The sequence below is a fragment of the Anomaloglossus baeobatrachus genome, chromosome 2, assembly GCF_048569485.1.
Source record: "Anomaloglossus baeobatrachus isolate aAnoBae1 chromosome 2, aAnoBae1.hap1, whole genome shotgun sequence".
In the NCBI taxonomy this organism is placed as follows: Eukaryota; Metazoa; Chordata; class Amphibia; order Anura; family Aromobatidae; genus Anomaloglossus; species Anomaloglossus baeobatrachus.
This window is the reverse complement of record NC_134354.1, coordinates 478,415,453-478,440,428: the sequence shown is the minus strand read 5'-3', so window position 1 is coordinate 478,440,428 and position 24,976 is coordinate 478,415,453. Positions and strand designations below refer to the sequence as shown.

General features: G+C 44.1%; 1 protein-coding gene across 2 annotated transcripts in view; it reads right to left on the bottom strand.

Annotated features, from left to right (window-relative positions):
* The window catches only part of LOC142291690 (ATP-binding cassette sub-family C member 5-like), a 229,614-nt gene extending 219,299 nt beyond the window's left edge, over positions 1-10,315 (bottom strand). For both annotated transcript variants that reach the window (XM_075336404.1, XM_075336405.1), the window contains exons 1-3: positions 10,247-10,315; positions 9,792-9,916; positions 7,952-8,107 (exon numbers count right to left, since the gene is read on the bottom strand). In XM_075336404.1, the coding sequence (XP_075192519.1) occupies positions 7,952-8,107; positions 9,792-9,874 (239 nt within the window). In that variant the 5' untranslated portion in view covers positions 9,875-9,916; positions 10,247-10,315. The remainder of the gene's footprint in view (positions 1-7,951; positions 8,108-9,791; positions 9,917-10,246) is intronic.
* Between the last annotated feature and the right edge of the window lie 14,661 nt (positions 10,316-24,976).

The following is a 24,976-nucleotide window of genomic DNA, read 5'->3' as shown; positions in this document are numbered from 1 at the left end:
AAACAAGATAACTGCTGGCTGCATGGGAGAACAATCGTTTGGCCGACAGCTATCTAACGTGTATAGTAACTTTAACCTCTTAAAGACCCATGATGTACATAGCATGTCATGAGCGGTTGTTAGTTACCGCACAATGACATGCTATGTACGTCATGGCTTTGAATACTCAGAGGAAAAGAGGAAAAGGCCTCAATGACAATGAAAAGGCCTCAATGACAGTTGATCAGCACAAAAAGAGGAAAGGGGACCCATGTCAGCAGTCCCCACATTGTGACTTACCGATCACAGCATGATCAGCACTTCCCGCACAAACACTGCAGGAGCTCATCACAGCTAACAGCTGAGCTCCTGCAGTACCAGCCAGGGACAGCATGCACGCCGCCCTGTGCTGATTAACACTCTCGATGCCCTGATCAATAGAGATCATGGCATATAGAAGGTTGTGGGAGGGGGCTCAATCCCTGACTTTCTTTGGAGCCGCCGTGATTAAATCACGGGGTTCCGATGGTTGTGATGGCACCGTGAACCAGAGGTCAAACAATGACCTCTTGGTGTGCCAGATATGGCGGCAAGTTAGGGTACTGTCACACTAAACGACGTACCAGTGATTCCGACCACGATATGACCTGGTCAGGATCGCTGGTACGTCACTACAGGGTCGCTAGTTAGCTGTCAATCATGCAGATCTCACCAGCGACCAGCCACCAACCACCAGCGACTCGTGTAACGATGCTGCACTTGGTAACCAGGGTAAATATCGGGTAACTAAGCAAAGCACTTTGCTTGGTTACCCGATATTTATCCTGGTTACCAGCGTACACCGCTTACAGGCTGCCCATGCTGGCTCCCTGTATACGTAGCTAGGATACACATTGGGTTACTAAGCAAAGCACTTTGCTTAGTTACCCGATATTTACCCTAGTTACCAGTGTACGCTGCTTACACAGAGTCTGTGCTCGTTGGTTTCCCACAGTCAAACACGCCGATGCGTGTTGCACAGCGGGAGACCAACGAGCAAAAAATGAACCGGAACAGTGTGTAACGATCAGCGATTTCACAGCAGGGGCCAGGTATTTTCTGTTACATAGGCCCTTCAAAAGTGACTTCAAATGTGATATGGTCCCTAAAAAAAATGGTCTTGTAAATTTGGTTGGAAAAATAAGAAATTTCTGATAAATCTTTAACTTTTCTAAGCTCTTAAAAATAATTATGTTCAGAAATTGCGCTGATGTAAAGTAGACGTGTGGGAAATGTTATTTAATAACTATTACGTGTGACAAAACTCTTGGATTTAAAGACATAAAAATTTAAAGTTTGAAAATTGTAAAAGTTTTACATTTTCTTGCCAAATTTTTGATATTTTCATAAGTAAACGCAAATAATATCGACCAAAATTTACCACTGTCATGAAGTACGGTATTATAAAAAACTGTGGAAAGAAAGTGCAATAGGGTCTTAACCCAATAGGGAAGGGGTTAAAAATTAAAATCAAACTCACCTATAGAAGTTGTGCCAGTCACAACTCCTATATAAGCATGTACACTCCAGGTCAAAGGCTGCAGTCCCAGGATTAGTAGATAACAGAGAGTAGTAGAAAATGGGTTTTCAACACTGTGCCAATGACCAAATCGAATTAAAGATGAGATTAATGTTTCTTTATTTTCATGCACAGGTCAACGCGATTCAGGAGTCTCAGCTCCCTTCATCAGGACAACAGGCAAAAAAACATCAGAGATTTGATGTTTGTTTGCCTGTTGTCCTGATGAAGGGAGCTGAGACTCCTGAAACGCGTTGACCTGTGCATGAAAATAAAGAAACATTAATCTTATCTTTAATCCGATTTGGTCATTGGCGCAGTATTGCTAGTGGTCTGTACCTTGCCTCCATGCACCGTATTTTAGATGTTCTGAGTGACCCCTATGCCTGAAGCTGTCGGGGTCCCGCTCCCCACTGTTAAGTAGAGAAGTTGTGCTCTTGTTGGCTGACACTTGGAATTTCGGTGGGCTGCATAAGCTGGAAAGCCCACCCCCCTCGTTGTGTTGATGCCTTCGATCTCTGAGCCCTTGGGGAAAATTCATAAAGATACTATCCTCCACAGGTTAATTATCAGGTTGCGTAAAGCTACTCCCTGATCTAGGGTCCAGTACCCCGCCGTGCTCGGTACCGGTTCGGTTACTAGGTACTCCGGTGCCAATCGTTCCCCTAAACTAAGCCTGGCACCTTTCTCCAATATCCTGCGACCGGGTCTCCGACAACTTTGGTCCCAGACCACCGTCTGCGACCTAGCCACGTCTCCCAGGGAGCTCCAACTCCCAACTCCTCACTCTCTGAGGGCTATTACTGCTCTGACTCTGCCCCTCCCACCAGTCTCTCTGACCCCTAGGTGGGTGGCCCTGTTCCAGCTAGACCACTCACTGTTGTGCCTGACAGGGTGTGGTATGAGGTGTGACTAGGATTTGCATGCTGATGGAGCAATACTAATGTGGCGCCCTGGACAAGCCAGGGGCCACAGAGCACAACACCCACTCACCCCACACTCCTGGTCAGGCACACCGAAGTCAGACACAAAACCCTTGTTGCCTTCCTCCAGGGGCTGATGTTCACACCAGGGGGTGGGCCAGGTGGTTGGCCCCGTCCACCGAGGAGTTCACAGTCCTGGAGGCGGGAAAAGCAGACAGATTAGTTTTGGAGGTGAAAGTGGAAGGAAGGAAAGTGGTAGTGGAGCAACTAACTGACAGCGTCCAGGTGTGTGGCCCGGGCGGTACAGCAAGGTTGGCAGGTGACCGTCTGCAGGAGTGGCCTATCAGATTCTACCGTAAGGATCGTGGACGGGCGGTGGCCCATGAAACCGGACCGGTACGCAAAGAGAAGCCAGCACCATCTGGCAGGGGCTTACGGACCCCGGCAAGGCTAGGAGTCGCCGTGAATTTGCCGAATTCGTTAGTGAAGGGAACCTCCTGAGTTTCCCAGCAGCCAAGTCCCGACAGAAGGCAACAGTCCAACCAAGAGAGGGAGACACCGCCACCGCCAAGGCAACCGTTTCCCAGGGCCAGAGCCTGCGGGCAAAAGGGGCTCCACCAGCCCATATCCAAGCTGGGGAGCGGGTTACCGGTGGGAACCCATTGGAACCATCTACCGTACATAGGTGCAGGGAAAGGCAGTCACCATCAACCTGCCGGGAGAAACAACACCGCAGCCGTCTGTGGGACCCGTCCATCCAGCCGTGTGTTTTACCGAGAACTGTGTCCTCATCATTGGCTGAGTGAGTACCACCGTGCCATGCGGCACAGCGCTGCCCCCGCGACCCTGCACCTCACCAGGCCCCGTAGCCCGCCTGCCATCCACCCCTACCCCATCACCGGGCCCCGGGACAACCAACCCCCTACCCACAGAGGGGAGAACTAACAACAAAGCTGCTCCCTGTCACCGCGCCCGGGATCCCCGTCCAGAGCAGCGGTGGTGTCACCAAGATCACCACAACCGTGGGTGGCGTCACGGACAATACTCAAATCCCCCACAATCAAATCCCCACCCTTTTCACTCACGGGCGAGGAGTGCCGCTCGAGTACCCGGGATCCGGCCCACCGCTCGAGCCACCGCAGAGCAGCGGCAGCAGCAGCCGGACCCGAGCAGTGGGAGAGCGCTGCGTCCCCTCCTCCGCCCGCGACACTAAAAGTTAGGATCCCAGAACCACGACGGTTGAGTCCTGCACCAAAAGAAGAAGTGCAGTACCCTTTGACATCCTGACTAGTTCAGGGGCATCACATGCACCTAGTCGAAATGAGGATTTTGCTCTGCATTTTCAACAGTATAGGACTAATATACTGAAGGATTAAAATGTACAGAAATAATATTATAGTGACCATTTCTAAAATATTAGGAAATTATACGACAGTTATAATATTTTTGCAGCACAAATACAAAGACATCTATGGTTTGGAAGAGGACTTGTGACGCCCCTGGACTATCAGGACTTAACAGGGTATTGCACAATCTGCCCTCCCGTGCAATATCCGCCTCCTTCTTGGTTATGGGTCCCCAACTACATGGTGTTGCCTACGTCAGCTAATTAAATCCTAAGTACACTCTGCACCACACCCACCAAACACACCAGTGGAATAGGGTCGCCCACTTGGGGGGTTGGTTAGGGGAGGTCAGGAGTGTCAGGAGTGTCAGAAGTAGAGAGAGAAGTGTGTTGGAAGGGAAGGAGAGAGGAGGTCAGGAGCAGGGCTCCTAGGAACGGTCTAGGTGGCAGACGGTGGTCTGGGCCTAGAGGAGCTGGACCCCCGGTCGCAGGGGATCATGGCAAGGGGCACGGAACTGTCGAGGAGGACATCCGGCGGCCTTGCACCATCACTGGGCTGGAACCAGGACACGACGGGGGTGCGTGGACCCTAGGTCAGGGAGTAGCTTCAGGCAACCTGACAATTGACCCGACGAGAACGGAGCCTTCAAGATCCGCTCTCCACCCGCTCCAAAATAGGGGTACTAGCGCAACTAGGGTGATAGGACTTTCTACCAAAACCGTCCAGAAAATCCCAAGCGTGAAACCTGAGAGCAAGCTCCCACACTTAGCCATAGTGGGGAGCGGGACCTGCCAAGTTCCATACTACCGGGACCAACAGAGAAGAAAACTTAGTGCCAGGAGGCAGGTCACGGATGACCAGGCATTACCATTGGGGACGGGCCCCAAACTAGCTCCCCTCAGCGGCAGCGGTATCCAGAACTTTGGTTTATCCAGTTGTCAGTGTCAGCTTAATGCACTGAGTGAGTACGCAAGGGATCCCCTTCACCTCCCACGGCACTCCCCAAACACCATCACCGAGTCCCGGGGCAACCCCTCCCTACCTGTGGAGGGTTCTAACACCTGGCTGCCCCATTCCATCGCCCCAGGTACTCCCAACTGCAGCGGTGGTACTCCTAATTACCACATACCATGGGTGGCGTCACGAACTCTAACACAATCCCCCCTTTAAATACCCCCTTCATTTGAGTGGCCGCACGACCCCCGGATCCGTACACCCCTCGAGCCACCTTGGATCCGGATCCGAGCAGCCCGGCTGCTGATACGGGGGCGGCACAGACTTAATCGATAATCAGTTCCCAATGAAAGCAGCATAATTTTCTGTAATTAGCAGCAAAAGCAGAATGGTGAATACACCAACAACATATCGTGCAGATTTTTCACCAATGAAGTTGGTGTAATGCCATTTTTTTTATTTTTTTGAGCAGAAAACATTGTAAAATAGAAGTTTACGCTTTAGGATTAGTAAGGCCGGTAATGTGCAAGTGATATGATGGTATTTTTGAATTACGGCTGTGAGAACTGACTTAATTGCTGGTCTATAAACTAACAGCATCAAATATAGTTAGAATAATAGTATTTTTTATTTCTATAGCACCAATATATTCCCAAAACAAAATTCCAAACAAGCATGGCTAAAGTAAATGCCATGCAAAATAATTAAGATGATATATACAGAGCATAACTCCAGAACAATTAATGAAATGCAGGAGAAAAATGGAGTAAAAAATGCACATCAATAAATAATGTTCAATAGAAAATTACAAATTTATTAATAACAATATTAAAATGAGAATCCACAACCATAGAACAACCAATGTCCATGTTTAACAGTAAGTGATCCGTATATAGCAATACATAAATAAGGCAAAAGACGCCAATAAAATAAACGGACCAGAAATACAGTCATATGGTAATGACTTAATAACCCACGTAGACAGTAAAAGGGGGACAATCTGATCAAAGGTCAGAAAAATTATTGTAAGTACACCAAAACATTACAGCAGCGAACCATAACTAGCATCACGGAGGTTCAGGCAAATGGACAATATGACCAAATAACCGTCTGTGATTAATCAAATATGACCAATTAAATGCAAAGCCCCCCGTACATGCTAACCAATTAGGTATAAATATGTTGCGGTGTACAAAAAATGGTTGACCATGATCAGATATACATCACCCATATACTCACAGTGTTGGGTAGTCAGAGGAGAAAGGTTATCCAGAGCAAAAGAAGACAGGAAACCTAACGTATGTTTCGCTTCTTAAAAATAACCAAGAACATGGCTTCCTCAGAGGTCACCAAACACCATCAAATATAGTTAGAATAATAGTATTTTTTATTTATATAGCACCAATATATTCCGCAGCACTTTACAATTCAGAGGGGCCATGTAGAGACAATATGAAACATTACAGAATAACACAATTCAATAAATACCAGGAGTGAGGGCCTGGCTCACAGGCTTACAACCTATGAGGAAATAGGGGAGTCACAAAAGGTAAATTGGGGGAAAAAATGCTTGTTATATATGGTCCAGCCATCAATATAATAATACGGAATTAATATATCACTGCATGAACCGGTCACCAGCCAGTATGTGTACAGGTACAGAGGGCTATTAAGTCCATGGAGGGTGTATAAATAGATGATAAAAAGGACCAGATATTGAAGAAAATATTGTAAAGGCAAAACGGGAATAGTTAGAGAAGTGAGGTGAGGTGATAGGTTAATCTAAAGAAATGTGTTTTCAGGGTACGATTAAAACTGTGGGCATTATGAATTAAGTGAAATCTTCTGGGCAGTGCATTCCAGAGAATTGGCGCAGCTCGTGAAAAATCTTAGAGACGGGAGTGGGAGGTTTTCATAATAGAGGATGACAGTCTTGGGTCATTAATGGAATGGAAGTCACAGGGAGGGTGATAGATAGACATGAGGGATGAGATATAGACAGCTTTATGGGTGAGAGAGATACCTTTATATTGTACTCTGTAGCGGATGGGCAGCCAGTGCAATGACTGGCACAAGGTGGAGGGATCGGTGTAGTAGTTGGAGAGGAATATCATCCTGGTTGCTGTATTCAGGATAAATTGTAGAGGGAAGAGTTTAGTAAGAGGGAGACTGATTAGTAGATAGTTGCAATAGTCCAGATGTGAATGAATCAAACCGACAAAAAAGGTCAAAGTCAAAGGTAAGAATAGGTCGAATTTTAGAAATGTTTTGAGGTGTAAGTGACATGAGCAAGTGAGTAATCAGATGTAGGGAGTGAAGGAGTCGAATATGACCCCAAGACAGCAGGCATGTTGCCGGGGAATGGTGGTCGAACTAGACACATATATGGCAATATTGGGACTAGGAAAGTTATTAAAAAGAAGAAACATGCCCTTAACTTAGGTCATGAGACATGTGATTGGTTATGATGCCACTGGTCAGGAGACTCATGATTGGTTCAGAACAAACAGCCACTATATGGGCGCAAAGCCGAACCTATTGACACTTGAGGAGGGGGGTCTATCATATTTTCTTTGCTTTGTACACATTGGCTGTACATGGATTTATACATGTTCCATGGAAATGCTCTCCTTCACAGGCAATTATTTTCTACTGAAACAGGCAGAGGATTGAATCTTAAAACTTCTGAGGTCCTGACATGACTAAGAGTTCTGTTGTGACTTTAGGCAAGTTTTGGCCATGTGCCTTATATTCTCTTAATCCTGGTGGCCATTTTCATGTATGGGAGAGAAGAGAATGCTCAACATATACGGCTCTCCTAGGAGAACACAATTCTATTGGTGCACCAAAGTAAAACAGGCAAGAGAATACAGGACCTGCTGGAAACGGAAAACATTCCATAGAGGTAGAACATACATTTATTATAGGACTGCTTGGCTCCATTTCCATTTTCTATTGGCGGTTAAAATTTATTCAGGACGCCACTCTTAAATTTGGGGATTGACCCAATAGACATGTAAAGTAAACTCAGAGGAAACAAATACCATGCTTTAGGGATAAAACCCAGCACCATAATAGGAGGCCCAGTCGTAACTTATCTAAGTACAAAAGTGATTCTAACAGGTCTCATAAACCATGTCAAATATGATAGACAAAGTGAAATATGGCACGCAAGCACACAGGACTTTTACCTCCAGCTGTTTACTTCTGATGAGTCTTGTGATGGCAGATCCCAAAGATCATCTACATGAAGTTTAGAAAGACGGTATACCTTTCTCGCTAGTGGAGTGATCCAGTTCAATGTCATGAAGGAAAACAAGCCGGCATTATCAATTGGATGTGGGTGGCTGCAAAATATTTTAACAGTTATTACATATGTATCAGTACAACTTCGCCTTCTTCAAGCCTACATGACAGATATAGTCATGAAAACAATGTTATGATATGATTATGATGTCAATTATCAGTGTTATTAAACAAAACCGGTACAAAAAAGGGATTATTAGTAGGGGTGATCGAATACCTCAAATATTCGGCTTCGCAAATATTCGACGAATAACTCGCCACTATGCGAATATTCGATACGCAATGTAAGTCTATGGGAAGCCCGAATAGTTCCGAATAGTTGTTATTCGGGTTTCCCATAGACTTACATTGCGCATCGATTATTCGCAAATAGTCGAATAGCGGCGACGATTTCAGAAAATATTCGCAAAGCCGAATATTTGAAGTATTCGATCATCCCTAATTATTAGTACTAAGCACTATATATCCCAACAGACATGCGCTCTATAGGAAATATATCTTACAGGTAGTGCTCTGCAAAAGTGTAATAAGGAGCCTAGGCCACTTTTATGTTTCCCAAATAACATATTTTATTAATTTTACATAAGTAACTTTCTTTTATGTTTTATATTCCCTACCAAACCATGTTATACTTGATGCATTTATTCTGTAAGGGTATGTGCGCACACTGAGTTTTTGGTGCAGAAATTTTCTGCACCAAAATCTGCACCTTGTGGCAGAAAAACGTTTTTTGTCATGCGTTTTTTTTGTAAAATCAATGGCTGGAAGGGCTACAAAACGCAAAAAAAACAACACACACACAATTGACATGCTGCAGTTTATTTTCTGCACCCAAAACTGCAAGAAAAAAATAAGCAACGTGTGCACAGCACTTCAGAATTCTCACTGACTTTGCTGGCATAAGGATAAGCATGCGTTTTTGTTACAAAACTGCACCAAAAAAACATCAAAAAATGCATAAAAAATGCACAGTGCACACATTACCCTATCTTTTATGTATCTTTTAAACAGCTAATTATATTTTTATAATAACATACTATCTTAACATTTTATGAACAAATGCACTTTACTAGTTTAATCTTATTATTAATATTATTATATATTATAGCACCATTTATTCCATGGAGCTCTATATATGAAATGGGGTATATATAATAGAGACAAGCACAATAATCATAAACAATACAAGGCACAAACCGGTACAGGAGGAGAGAAGACCCTGCCCGCGAGGGCTCACAGTCTACAAGATATATATAATAGAGACAAGTATAATAATCATAAGCAATACAAGGCACAGACTGGTACAGGAGGAGAGAGGACCCTGCCCATGAGGGCTCACAGTCTACAAGATATATATATATATATATATATATATATATATATTACACCATTAATTCCACAGCTAACAATCTAAATTCCCTATCAGTATGTTTTTAGTGTGGGACGAAACCGGAGAACCCGGAGGAAACCCATGCAAACACGGGGAGAACATACAAACTCCTTGCAGATGTCCTTGGTGGGATTTGAACCCAGGACCCCATGTGCCCGTTTCGTAGATTTTTTTTACAAATGTTTGAAATATTTCATATGGTGGTTTTGCTATTTGTGATGCAATTTTCCCCTACATTGTATACACTTCTGTACCGTGTAATACAGCGAATGCCGCCCACCATAAAGCAATGAGACAACATAAGCACATAACTCAGACTGACACATTTACTGTACCTTTGTGCATTGCGGAACGGCTTCAGCAATGGCAGACTGTGCTGGTATCTGATAGTGAATTTCTTCTTTGCTTGTCTGTCCATGTTAGTTGAAGAGGAGAACAGTCATGACTCCTGCTATTGAACCTGTGAGGAGGCAATGTCAAAGTCTGTCATAACCTCACATGAATGGTACGCTCAGGTATATAAAGCTGCTGTGTCAATTCACGAGTGACTCTGCAAAATATTTGTAGTGAGCCTAGAGGGACATTGGACTCAATGCCAACATTTACTACAACATGATTACTACACTACCCACTTATACAGCTTTAAAGTACTAATCAGCAATGCGTTCATGAATGAGAAGGCTATGAATACGTCTGCCAACTTCAATAATAGTCAATAGATATGACCAACCCAACAGACTAAGAACAGAGAAAACCAGAAGTCTAAAAAACCCAAAAAGCTGACACTGACACTCCTAGCTGTTTACTAGAGCTGCCTCTACCGGGGAGCACAGGACAAGGACACTGCTGTCACACATGGACTAGGAAGAACTTAGACAGTGCGCGAAGTAAAATCCCCCACTGCTTCCAGCTCAGAACGAGCCTCAATGTCCCAGTATGTGCCAGTCTATATATAATACTACTGTACAAACACGTCACAGCTGACAGGTGGTACCATAAATACTAATGCACCATGCTAAAGAGTAATTCAAGTCAGCATGCCCTGAACAAAATAGTATACTTCAACTACAGTCAACGCTACATAAACGTCTATATCAAGTAAATTTATGCATTTGAAAGAATTTTGCACTTTAGGCAATATTTAAAAAAAAGAAAACTATGACAATGGCACCATCTTCTGGCTGTACCCTAATCTCACTAGGACACTGATGTCGAGAAGGCTAAATGATTCCAACACATGCAAAGGTTTTCTTTTTTAAATAAAAAGTACTATATAAGGGGTAATATATTACCTGCAATAATTCAGTCCCTGATTGCAAAGCATGTGGATGCTGCATTTTAGTACTTCTCGTTTTAACTACATATAAATAAATGCACAACACTTGTTGCCATTGCTACAATTTTCATTGATTGTTGCAATCATTACTAAACAACTTAAATGTGAATAAATAAAAAAGAAAACATAAATAGGTTCTACATCAATAATTCAACTAAATTAGTCAGAAAGAAAAGCATAAAGGCGAGTTTCTTTCAACAAGAAGTCACAAAACCTATATCAAGAAAGAACTCCATAGCACAAATCTAAAAATTTAAATTCTTTATTTTAATATCAATAAGAAACAACTTTACATACAAGAGAGGAGAAAAATTACAGATGCCCCTTCTGAGGAAGCTATAGCGGCAAAACGCGCGTCAAGGGGGTCCCTATGGTAATTATCTTTATCTCTCCATCTACTATAGCTTTCATACACAGTGAAGCTGATAGGCACCTTTCTTTACTAATGCTCTCATGTACTTTGAGATCTTTGGATAATGACACTTATTTCTTGGTCTATTCAGCACTACTATTGTTTTCAGCTGCATGCTGTGGAATGGTTGATTCTATTGCCACCTACTGACCACTCACGGTATATATAACCCACATATTTTTTTCTACTAGTAAGGATGTAAACAATCTGTTTTGCTATTTAACTAAGTACTACATTATATTCTATATATTCAGTGGGAAAAAAAAGGATTTAGTCAGCCACCAATTGTGCACATTCTCCCACCTAAAAAGATGAGAGAGGTCTGTAATTGACATCATAGGTAGTCCATAACTATGAGAGACAAAACGAGAAAACAAATCCAGAAAATCACCGCGTCTGATTTGGCAAATTATTATTTTTTTTTAAATTATGGTGGAAAATAAGTTTTTGGTCAATAACAAAAGTTCATCTCAATATTTTCTTATATATCATTTGTTGGCAATGACAGAGGTCAAACGTTTTCTGTAAAGCCCCCATCACTCACAGCGAGATTGCTAGCGAGATCGCTGAAACGTCACAGCCAGATTTCGCTGTGTATGACAAGCAGCAGCGAGCGGGCACCTGCTGCGAGGTCGCTGATTATTACAAAATGATTAGGACCATTGTTTGGTCTCCCGCTGTGCAGCATGCATTGGCGTTTTTGACGGCTGGAGACCAACGATCTGAATGTGCAGGAAGCCAGCGTCTGGCAACCTGTAAGCGGCGGTACGCTGGTAACTATGGTACACATCGGGTAACTATAGAAATCGTTTTGCTTAGGTACCCAATATGTACCATGGTTACCAGCGTACGCCGGTTACGGGCTGCCAGACGCCGGCTCCCTGCACACGTAGCCAGGGTACACATCGAGTAACTATGCAAAGCGCTTTGCATAGTTACCCAATGTGTACCCTGGCTACCAAGCACAGTGTCATTACACGGGTCACAAGTGGCTGGTCTCTGATCTCTGTGAAGATCTGCCTGAATGACAGCTCACCAGCGACCATATAGTGACGCTCCAGCGATTCCTACCAGGTCGGATAGCTGGTGGGATCGCTGGAACATTGCTACGTGTGATGGGAACCTAAGTCTTCACAAGGTTGGCACACACTGTTGGTGGTATGTTGGCCCATTCCTCCATGCAGATCTCCACTAGAGTAGTGATGTTTTGGGCCTGTCGCTGGGCAACACGGACTTTCAACTCCCTCCAAATGTTCTCTATGGGGTTGAGATCTGGAGACTGGCTAGGCCACTCCACGACCTTCATATGCTTCTTACAAAGCCACTCCTTCTTTGACCTGGCGGTGTGCTTGGGATTATTATCATGTTGAAAGACCCAACCGTGTTTCATCTTCAATGCCCTTACTGATGGAAGGAGGTTTGCACTCAAAATCTCACAATACATGTCCCCATTCATTCTTTCATGTACATGGATCAGTCTTCCTGGTCCCTTTGCAGAGATACAGCCCCAAAGCATTATGTTGCCACCCCCATGCTTCACAGTAGGTATGGTGTTCTTTGGATGTAACTCAGCATTCTGTCTCCTCCATACACGACGAGTTCTGTTTCTACCAAACAGTTCTACTTTGGTTTCATCAGACCAGATGACATTCTCCCAATACTCTTCTGGATAATCCAAATGCTCTCTAGCAAACTTTAGATGGGACTGGACATGTACTGGCTTAAGCAGGGGAACACGTGTGGCACTGCGGGATGTGAGTCCCTGGCGGCGTAGTGTGTTACTGATGGTAGCCTTTGTTACAGTGGTCCCAGCTCTATGCAGGTCATTCACTAGGTCCCTCCATGTGGTTCTGGGATTTTTGCTCACTGTTCTTTTGATCATTTTGACCCCATGGGTTGAGATCTTGCGTGGAGCCCCAGATCGAGAGAGATTATCAGTGGTCTTGTATGTCTTCCATTTTCTTATTATTGCTCCCACAGTTGATTTCATCACACCAAGCTGCTTGCCTGGTGCAGGGCTACAATTTTGTTCCTGGTGTCCTTTGACAGTTCTTTGGTCTTCACCATAGTGGAGTTTGGAGTGTGACTATTTGAGGTTGTGGACAGGTGTCTTTTATACTGATAAGTTCAAACAGGTGACATTACTACGGGTAATGAGTGGAGGACAGAGGAGCTTCTCAAAGAATAATTTACAGGTCTGTGAGAGACAGAAATCTTTCATGTTTTTAGGTGACTAAATACTCATTTTCCACCATGATTTCCAAAAAATGTTGCCAATCGGACAAGGCGATGTTCTGGATTTATTTTCTCATTTTGTCTCTCATATTTGTGGTCTACCTATGATGTCAATTACAGGCCTCTCTCTTCTTTTTAAGTGGGAGAACTTGCACAATTGGTGGCTGACTAAATTCTTTTTTTCCCCACTGTACCATTGAACAAATTGTTTAGTGGTTAACACACTCCAATTTGGTGTGAAGCCTTTTTCTATGCTATTAATCAATTTAAGGGTTTTTTTGTAATCATTTATACATGTTTTATACTAAATTAATAAAAGTGTATGTTTAGGTGAGATGTAATTGTATACTAGGGCATATATCTTTGTATATTATATGTTGTGATATTTATTACTGTATAGGGATTTTTTCTGTAATTGTTCTTCTCTATTGTACAGTATGTAAAAAAAAATGTTATTGATATTATAATAAAGAATTCAAATTTTTATATTTGTGTTATGGAGTTCTTTCTTGATATAGGTTTTGTGTAGGTTCTACATCAGCCTAGTACACCAGATCAGAGATGAACAATATAGATTTTAGGTTAGGTAGTGTGCTCACCTTATAGGATTGTGCTTATTAGGCACAATGCTATTGTGCTGTATATAGGTAAGTATGATTTGTAGTTAATTGCCTCCAGTGTCCAGGTCCCACTGTTATGCTTGTGGATGTGGATCCACTGTGCCACAGGTCCAGCTCACCCTGGAGGGGCGTGACTAAGTGACTACCCCATCTTCACTATAGCCTCTGATGGTGAGGATAGGCTTGTGCTGGAAGGTAGCCGCAAGTGTCACTCTAGGGGATCTCTCTGCACTGTGGCTGGGGACCACAGGGGTCGAGGATGCCGGGATGGACAACGATGCAGACAGAATGACTGGAACTGACTGATCAGCTGGTGCAGACTGGGCTGCTAGTTCAGGCAGATACAGCAGTGTCACGGGTGTGTCATGGGTGACAGATAGTCCTGTGGTGTCTGGCTGTAGAAGGTCACAGCGTTTGGGGGCGCAAACTGTTCCCTGACAGTCTATTATTTCTGCATGATTTTCTTTTCAGCTGCTTTTCATCAGCATTTCCCTTGGTGTCTTTATATACCTTCACTTCCTATTACTCGGTGCTGATGATAGCTCTTATACCCTTAACAAGTCTTCAGTAGAAGAAGGTGGCTTGCATACATCTGGAGAATCTTTGTGGTTGTTGCAGTTCCTCTCACTCAGTCATCTGGAGATACTGTAAGTTGTTCATTCACTTTTCCCTGTGTGTGCTCCCTGTTTCTTCTTTAGTGCTTAGTGGGGTTGACAAAGTGTTCATCCCATCCACACCCTACCTAGGGTCTACTTCAGAGTCAGCCAGGGTCAGGTATCTGGCTAGGCGGATAGGTGAGAAACCTATCTATGGTGGTGAGGGAAGCCAGGGTCTAGTGGTACGCTTGGTCAGGGGTCACCATCTCCCCCATCCCTAGACACAGGGTTTCCCTTCCCTTTAGCTGTTTGCTTGTTACTTCCCAGTACCTTGTGTTACAAGCAGGTACTGGCAAGTATGGTAGCTTCTGGCAGGTAATGGCAGATACAAAAGGTACGATAGGTACTGGGTGTACAGTAGGTACTGGCAGGTTCAAGTATGTATTAGAATACAGGTACAAGTTAGCAGACACAGGTAATAGACACAGTATACAAGGATTGGGACCTGACACCTAGCAAGCGTGCCTCTACCAGTAAGACCACGTTGCTCACGCACCTCCCATAGGGAGAGGATGCCTTAAATAGTTAATGCCTCTCAGCCACTTCCGAATAATGGTGCACTGGCCCTTTACGAAGGTAGGGAGATGCACGCCTTACATGTGCTCCCAGGAGACCTGTGGTGTGTGCGCAGGCTCCAGGAGCAGGAGACAGGAAAATGCAACATGTGGGCGGCTGTGAAAAGGCGGCGGGGGGGCAAGCAGTGCAGCCGCAGCAGTGGGTACGTTGACATCCCTGCCGAGGAGGAAAGTCAGGACAGGGCAGGGACGCCGGCTTTATACCTTTTTTACACAAATAGCAACTGTACTGGAGGGTCAATGAATTAGTGTGACGTTTGTATTCAAGGTAAACCACGATTGAAGATGTTGGATTCTTCAAAGGAGGCGAAGAACACCGTAGTCTAGTTGGTTCAAATCAATATAAAGTTTATATTTAAAATCTCAATTAAAACAATGAGATTTTTTTAGTTGATAGAGAACAACATTAATCTCTATTAACTTGAAAAATGATCCATAGAGCCCACAAACTTGTTCTTTCTATTGACATTTTAAGAATAAACTTTGTAATTAGTTCAATTAACTGGACTACTTTGTGCTGCGTTTCCTTTAAAGTATGCAACATCTTCAGGGTTTCCTCTGGATACCCTCACCACATTATTTAGCCCTTTGAAGAGAATCTAACAGGAGATTAATGCTGCCCAAAACTTGGGCACCATAAATCAGACACTGGCTGTAATATTGCAGCTGAGTATCTTTTACTCTAATAATTTGCTGCATTTCAAAGAAAATATATTTTGCGAAGCCATCCAGTGACTATACGTCTCAGATGACTAGTCCAAGGCAGGTCATGGGGACTTTCCTCACTTTGCTCCCCTTGACTGACAAATCTCTCCCTCTACACACACAGGGTGAAACACGTCAATCAAGGGGAGCAAAGTGAGAAAAAGCTGCCTATTGGACTAGATCCCCTGTAAAGACAGTGGTGCTGTGCTACAATGTCCCAGTGTATGGAAAAGCCAATACAAGTTAAAAAAAAATAATTCTGTATACACATGTTCATTAAAACAACTTTTCAGCTTTGTTAGCAAAGAGGGGGAGAGAGTACAGTACAGTTGGAATAAATCTGTGAATTTGCACTTTTTATATGATGCATGCCATTTTCACATCGTGCTGGCTCCCCTCTCCCTCTGTTTGGTTGTAGTTATGCTACAAATGTCTGGTGGCTGGTCACCACCATGCTATGCACGCCTGATCTTGGTTTGCAATATATTCCTCCTGTTGGTAGCTGTACACATTCAGTTGCCTCACCCTTTCCACAGGCATTGCTAATTAAGCACCATACTTGGATCTGGTCCGCCTTTATCAATGGTTGCTGTCTGGCACTGGGAGGGTCAGTTCTGATATAGTCCTGGTATGTGTAGAGCTTGCTCCACATGCTGGGACCTGGGCTGGCCTCTATCCACAATTGCCTCTTTTGCAACATAGAAGCGGTTATATATACAGGTTACAGGTACGTGTGCTCCATTATGGTTCTGCTTTTAACTTTATCTAGGAGGCCGCATGGCACATGAAATACAGAATATAGAGTAGGACCCCCCTATTGAGATTTGCCATGACGTTGGCAGGGGTGGCTCAAAGAATTGATCAATTATTTGCTAAAAATCTCATTTATATTACAGTACAGTTGGAATAAATCTGTGAATTTGCACTTTTTATATGATGCATGCCATTTTCAGATCGTGCTGGCTCCCCTCTCTCTCTGTTTGGTTGTAGTTATGCTACAAATGTCTGGTGGCTGGTCACCACCATGCTATGTACGCCTGATCTTGGTTTGCAATATATTCCTCCTGTTGGTAGCTGTACACATTCAGTTGCCTCACCCTTTCCACAGGCATTGCTAATTAAGCACCATACTTGGATCTGGTCCGCCTTTATCAATGGTTGCTGTCTGGCACTGGGAGGGTCAGTTCTGATATAGTCCTGGTATGTGTAGAGCTTGCTCCACATGCTGGGACCTGGGCTGGCCTCTATCCACAATTGCCTCTTTTGCAACATAGAAGCGGTTATATATACAGGTTACAGGTATGTGTGCTCCATTATGGTTCTGCTTTTAACTTTATCTAGGAGGCCACATGGCACATGAAATACAGAATATAGAGTAGGACCCCCCTATTGAGATTTGCCGTGACGTTGGCAGGGGTGGCTCAAAGAATTGATCAATTATTTGCTAAAAATCTCATTTATATTACAGTACAGTTGGAATAAATCTGTGAATTTGCACTTTTTATATGATGCATGCCATTTTCAGATCGTGCTGGCTCCCCTCTCTCTCTGTTTGGTTGTAGTTATGCTACAAATGTCTGGTGGCTGGTCACCACCATGCTATGCACGCCTGATCTTGGTTTGCAATATATTCCTCCTGTTGGTAGCTGTACACATTCAGTTGCCTCACCGTCTCCACAGGCATTGCTAATTAAGCACCATACTTGGATCTGGTCCGCCTTTATCAATGGTTGCTCTCTGGCACTGGGAGGGTCAGTTCTGATATAGTCCTGGTATGTGTAGAGCTTGCTCCACATGCTGGGACCTGGGCTGTCCTCTATCCACAATTGCCTCTTTTGCAACATAGAAGCGGTTATATATACAGGTTACAGGTATGTGTGCTCCATTATGGTTCTGCTTTTAACTTTATCTAGGAGGCCGCATGGCACATGAAATACAGAATATAGAGTAGGACCCCCCTATTGAGATTTGCCGTGACGTTGGCAGGGGTGGCTCAAAGAATTGATCAATTATTTGCTAAAAATCTCATTTATATTACAGTACAGTTGGAATAAATCTGTGAATTTGCACTTTTTATATGATGCATGCCATTTTCAGATCGTGCTGGCTCCCCTCTCTCTCTGTTTGGTTGTAGTTATGCTACAAATGTCTGGTGGCTGGTCACCACCATGCTATGCACGCCTGATCTTGGTTTGCAATATATTCCTCCTGTTGGTAGCTGTACACATTCAATTGCCTCACCCTTTCCACAGGCATTGCTAATTAAGCACCATACTTGGATCTGGTCCGCCTTTATCAATGGTTGCTGTCTGGCACTGGGAGGGTCAGTTCTGATATAGTCCTGGTATGTGTAGAGCTTGCTCCACATGCTGGGACCTGGGCTGGCCTCTATCCACAATTGCCTCTTTTGCAACATAGAAGCGGTTATATATACAGGTTACAGGTATGTGTGCTCCATTATGGTTCTGCTTTTAACTTTATCTAGGAGGCCGCATGGCACATGAAATACAGAATATAGAGTAGGACCCCCCTATTGAGATTTGCCGTGACGTTGGCAGGGGTGGCTCAAAGAATTGATCAATTATTTGCTAAAAATCTCATTTATATTACAGTACAGTTGGAATAAATCTGTGAATTTGCACTTTTTATATGATGCATGCCATTTTCAGATCGTGCTGGCTCCCCTCTCTCTCTGTTTGGTTGTAGTTATGCTACAAATGTCTGGTGGCTGGTCACCACCATGCTATGCAGGCCTGATCTTGGTTTGCAATATATTCCTCCTGTTGGTAGCTGTACACATTCAGTTGCCTCACCCTTTCCACAGGAATTGCTAATTAAGCACCATACTTGGATCTGGTCCGCCTTTATCAATGGTTGCTCTCTGGCACTGTGAGGGTCAGTTCTGATATAGTCCTGGTATGTGTAGAGCTTGCTCCACATGCTGGGACCTGGGCTGGCCTCTATCCACAATTGCCTCTTTTGCAACATAGAAGCGGTTATATATACAGGTTACAGGTATGTGTGCTCCATTATGGTTCTGCTTTTAACTTTATCTAGGAGGCCGCATGGCACATGAAATACAGAATATAGAGTAGGACCCCCCTATTGAGATTTGCTGTGACGTTGGCAGGGGTAGCTCAAAGAATTGATCAATTATTTGCTAAAAATCTCATTTATATTACAGTACAGTTGGAATAAATCTGTGAATTTGCACTTTTTATATGATGCATGCCATTTTCAGATCGTGCTGGCTCCCCTCTCTCTCTGTCTGGTTGTAGTTATGCTACAAATGTCTGGTGGCTGGTCACCACCATGCTATGCACGCCTGATCTTGGTTTGCAATATATTCCTCCTGTTGGTAGCTGTACACATTCAGTTGCCTCACCCTTTCCACAGGCATTGCTAATTAAGCACCATACTTGGATCTGGTCCGCCTTTATCAATGGTTGCTCTCTGGCACTGGGAGGGTCAGTTCTGATATAGTCCTGGTATGTGTAGAGCTTGCTCCACATGCTGGGACCTGGGCTGGCCACTATCCACAATTGCCTCTTTTGCAACATAGAAGCGGTTATATATACAGGTTACAGGTATGTGTGCTCCATTATGGTTCTGCTTTTAACTTTATCTAGGAGGCCGCATGGCACATGAAATACAGAATATAGAGTAGGACCCCCCTATTGAGATTTGCCGTGACGTTGGCAGGGGTGGCTCAAAGAATTGATCAATTATTTGCTAAAAATCTCATTTATATTACAGTACAGTTGGAATAAATCTGTGAATTTGCACTTTTTATATGATGCATCCCATTTTCAGATCGTGCTGGCTCCCCTCTCTCTAATAATTTGCTGCATTTCAAAGAAAATATATTTTGCGAAGCCATCCAGTGACTATACGTCTCAGATGACTAGTCCAAGGCAGGTCATGGGGACTTTCCTCACTTTGCTCCCCTTGACTGACAAATCTCTCCCTCTACACACACAGGGTGAAACACGTCAATCAAGGGGAGCAAAGTGAGAAAAAGCTGCCTATTGGACTAGATCCCCTGTAAAGACAGTGGTGCTGTGCTACAATGTCCCAGTGTATGGAAAAGCCAATACAAGTTAAAAAAAAATAATTCTGTATACACATGTTCATTAAAACAACTTTTCAGCTTTGTTAGCAAAGAGGGGGAGAGAGGTACAGCAGGTGTACTGACCCAGACTGACTCTATGGGTGTAGTAATTACTGTGATTGCAACATTCTTTTATAGAATTTATTACAATTTAATTGTGAAAGTGAAAAATATATATTATTTCCATAGGCTAATGGCAAAATGTGGCTAAAAAAATGCCACAATTTGTTTTGCTATTTGTCTCGAGAATTGAAGTAACACATATAGTATGTGGTATAAACTACTTGTTTTGGCACTTGGCAGAGCTCGGAAAGTAAGGAGCGCTATTTGACTTTTGGAGAACAGATTTTGTTAAAGGGAATCTGTCAGCAAGTTTTTGCTATGTAACCTGATGACAACAGCAGATAAAGGATGGCACACAGAGTTCAACAATGTGTCATTTATTACCCTGCTGTGCTGTTGTTTCAATATATTGAAGGTTTTATCACATGGGATAATCATTCCCTTGAAAATACTAGTACAGCTATGCCCCCTCCCCCTTTGATTAGCACCTCTCTGTCTATAGACTTTGTACATAGAGAGCCTGGTGTAGGTGGGTTAACTTTCTGAGCTCTACTGCATGGCTGAATCTAAAAACTCTGATTGTGACTCAACGTCTGCATCCAGTAATCTAAGTGATAGATTGTTGGATTAAGTGTTTCTTTTCCTTCATCATGCTGCTCTCAGATGAGGTAGAAAAAAACTGCTGGCAGATTCCCTGTAAGTTGATTTTCCAAAGGCTATGTTATATTTCCAGATCTCCAGTCACCAGTGCAGTGGCAATCAGGGATGGACTGGCCTGGCGGTATACTGGACAATGCTTTGGTGGGCCTGGGGTCCTCAGTGGTCCCTGAGCAGAATGTAGAGAGGGCCTGCCAATAACTTGTCCTCAGCAGCAAAAAAAAATGGCGTCAATTCCATGCACCACGCCTGACAGGCCGGAAACCATGTTATCAATCGCTCTAGATTTGAATGAGCAAGAGGACTCCACTCAGGAACGGGAGCAAGGTGAGTATATGTTTTAATTTTGTGGGTTTTTTTCTACTTGTGCTGGTATATAGGAGGCTAAGTGGGGGCTAATATTGTTTATAGGGAACTATGGTATGTGGTTAGCGTAATGTATATCGGGACTGTATGGGGGCTAATACTGTGCATAGGGGACTATGTGGGGCTAATACTATCTATAAGAGGTTATGCGGGGGCTCATACTTTATATAGGAGGCTATGTGTGGGCTCATACTGTATAAAGAGGGCAATGTGTGGGTTCATACTGTATAAAGGGAGCTGTGTGTGGGCTCATACTGTATATAGAGGTGATCATACTGTATATATGGGCTGTGTGTGGGCTAATTCTTTATATAAGGGGGCTGTGTGTGGGCTCATACTGTAAATAGGGTTTTGTGTGTGTGCTCATACTGTATATAATGGGGCTGAGTGTGAGCGCATGCTGTATATAGGGAGTTGTGTGTGGGCTCATGTTCTGTATAGGGGTGATCATACCGTACAGTATATAGAGGGGTTGTATATGAGTTCATACTGTAAATAGGAGACTGTATGTAGGTGTACCGCCCCTGCAGCAGTCGGACTGCTCGGATCCGGGGTTTGCTGTGGCTCGAGGGTCTCTGGACCCGGGGGCTCGCAGCCACTCGAAAAGAAAAGGGGCTATTTACAGGGGATTAGTGTTCAGGACGCCACCCATGGTTCGCGGTAAGGGGAGTACCGCCACTGCCAATGGGAGCACCTGGGGGAGATGGAGTGGGGCAGCCAGATGGCGTTCCCTCCACGAGTAGGGGAAGGCCCCGGCCGGGACTCTGGATGGTGGATGCACAGGGAAGAGTGGTGCAGACCGCGCAGCAGGCAGAACACAGGGGGGGGGAGCAGCGTACTCACTCAGGCCGTGTGGATGTTGGTGCGACCATCAAATTGACTGTGACACATAAGTAAACGAAGTCTCTGGGTACCGCTGCCTCTCTGGGGAGATCGTCCGTGAATCCGTTTCCGTTGGTATTGCTGATGGTCCTGACCTGCCTCCATGCACTGATGCTTAGACGTTTCTGAGTGACCACTCGGCCTGAAGCTTTCGGGGTCACGCTCCCTATAGTTTGATAGAGAAGCTGTGCTCTTGATGGCAGACACTTGGAATTTCCTTGAGCTGCATGGGTTGGAAAGCCCTATCCCCTTCATTGTGTTGGTGCCTTCGTTCTCTGAGCTCTTGGGGAAAGTTCATAAAGAGACTATCCTCCACAGGTTAATTATCAGGTTGCGTGAAGCTACTCCCTGATCTAGGGTCCAGTACCCCGCTGTGCTTGGTACCAGTTCGGTTACTAGATATTCCGGTGCCGACCATTCTCCAAAACTACTGTCTGGCTCCTTTCTCCAATACCCTGCAACCGGGTCTCCGACTCCTCTGGTCCCAGACCACTGTCTGCGACCTAGCCAAAGTCTCCCAGAGAGCTGCAACTCCTCTAGCTCCTCACTCTCTGAGGGCTACCACTCAACTGACTAAGTCCCTCCCACCAGTCTGCCTGACCCCTAGGCGGGTGGCCCTATTCCAGCTAGACCACCCACTGGTGTGCCTGACAGGGTGTGGTGTAAGGTGACTAGGATTTGAATGCTGATGGAAGCAATACCAAAGGTTAGGACCATGGAGGGTGGGTTCTGCACCATAAGAAAAAGGAGTGCAGTTCCCTGTGACACCCTGACTAGTTCAGGGGCGTCACATAGGCTCATGCTCTATATGGAGGGCTGTATATGGGATATGCTGTATATTAAACGGGCTATGTGAGGACCATACTGTATACAGAGGGCTGTGTGAAAACTCAAACTGTATGTAGGATCTACAAAAAGCGGAGAACCAGCACTGCTTGAGAATGGCATGCAAACAATTCAAAATAAAAATTCACATATTATTCCATCGGTACTATAATGGAAAATGAGATTTTTAGCTAATTGATCAATTTTTTGAGCCACCCCTGCCACGTCAGGGCAACTCTCAATAGGGGGTCCTACTCTGTATGGTTCTGCTTTTAATAAATTTAGGAGGCCGCATGGCACAATGCAAATATTAAATATAGAGTAGGACCCCCCTATTGAGATTTGCCGTGACGTGGCAGGGCTGGCTCAAAAAATTGATCAATAATTTGCTAAAAATCTCATTTTGCATTATAGTACAGTTGGAATAATACGTGAAGTTTCACTTTTAATCGTTTGCATGCCATTCTCAAGTAGTGCTGGCTCCCCCCTTTTCTGTTGTATGTAGGGGCTGTATGGGGCTCATACACTATATGGGAGACTATGTGGGGGCTCATAATGCATTTATGGTACAGTGTGTGGGATCATATGTTATATGGAGGATGTCAACCATCTTAATTTCTAGATTATGTGAAATCTTCTGTCAGCTCGATGTTGAGGGAGCCAGACAGTAGCCCCAGTAGCGTACAGGATAGCTCAGTCAGGCCAGACAGTAGATTTGACTGTGAGCCTCACTACCACGCTAATCATTGGAGATGTTCATGGAGAGAGAGGTCTGATAAAGAGGTGCATCTAAGAGGTGGGTTGACTAAAAAGGGTCTGGTAAATCGACAAACTTTGTTACAAGGGCTGAAGACTCTCTGGTCTAGAAAGAAATGGTGCCAAGCCCCACAGCTGTAGGAGGGGGGGGGATATGTAGGATGGCTGGCGGCCGGCTACAGTGTGGTATAAACCTTAGGTTCATTCTGGTACTTTCAGTGCCACATGTTTTGTTAACACTAGAACTACTGGACTCGTGACACCTATATAGAAATACATGGTGCAAAGTAGTCAAAATGACTATCTCAGTAGTTCTAGTGTTAAAAGTCTCCACAGGGCCCAGTTTACAGATAGCTGGAGAGATGGGTGGGTCTGGCTATCTACATTCTCCACCCATGGGTGTATCTGTGTCTTAATGAGGCTGTTTGACACATGGCAGTGTGTGAGAAGCAGCCTCTGAAAGAGTGTGTGCACTGGCAGAAGTCAGTGTAAAGGGGCTGCTAAACTCTGAAAGAGGTATTGAAGTCTCTCTGAAGGGACCCCCTGGGAAAAAGAGAGTTTGCTTTGACTGACCGGGTCAGTGAGTGGAGCCAGATATAGCTTGACTAGGATTCTGCTGGACTGAATCCGAACCTGTGCAAACTGCTCAAAGTTTCCCATATTTAAAGGCGCCTTCTCCCAACAACAATTTTAAGATTTCTCCACAAGTGTGCAATGAGCTGTAGATTCAGACTCATTGCTGGACGCTTCAAAACTCTCCAGCGCTTTGTTTTCATCCATTTCTGGGGGCTTCTTGAAGTATGTTGAGATGGACCTGTAACCTTGAGATTGTTGATATTTTTCAACAATTTTGAACTCAAGTCCTCAGACAGTTCTCTTCTCCTCTTTCTCTTCTTCCTGCTCAGACAGACACACAATGCAAAGATTGAGTCATGTTCTCCCCTTTTTATCTGGTTTCAGGTGTGATTTTCATATTGCCCTCACCTGTTACTTGCCACAGGTGAGTCTGAACAAGCATCACATGCTTGAAACAAAGTTATTTACCCCTAATTTTGTCTGACAATTTTGGGGGTTTTGTGTGAAATTATGTCCAATTTGCCTTTTTTCCCCTCTAGTTTTTTGTATTGTTCCAATACATAGAAAGGAAATAAACATGTATGACAAAAACAGTACTTGCAATTATTTTGTGGAACAATTTCATGGGTTCCAACACTTTCTATATCTATAAATATTTGTGAAGACAGGTATAATCTATATTCACCGTCTGCTGCCCCAGGGAAAGGCACAGTGATGGTGGAAAGAAGTCCTCTAATGCTCCTTA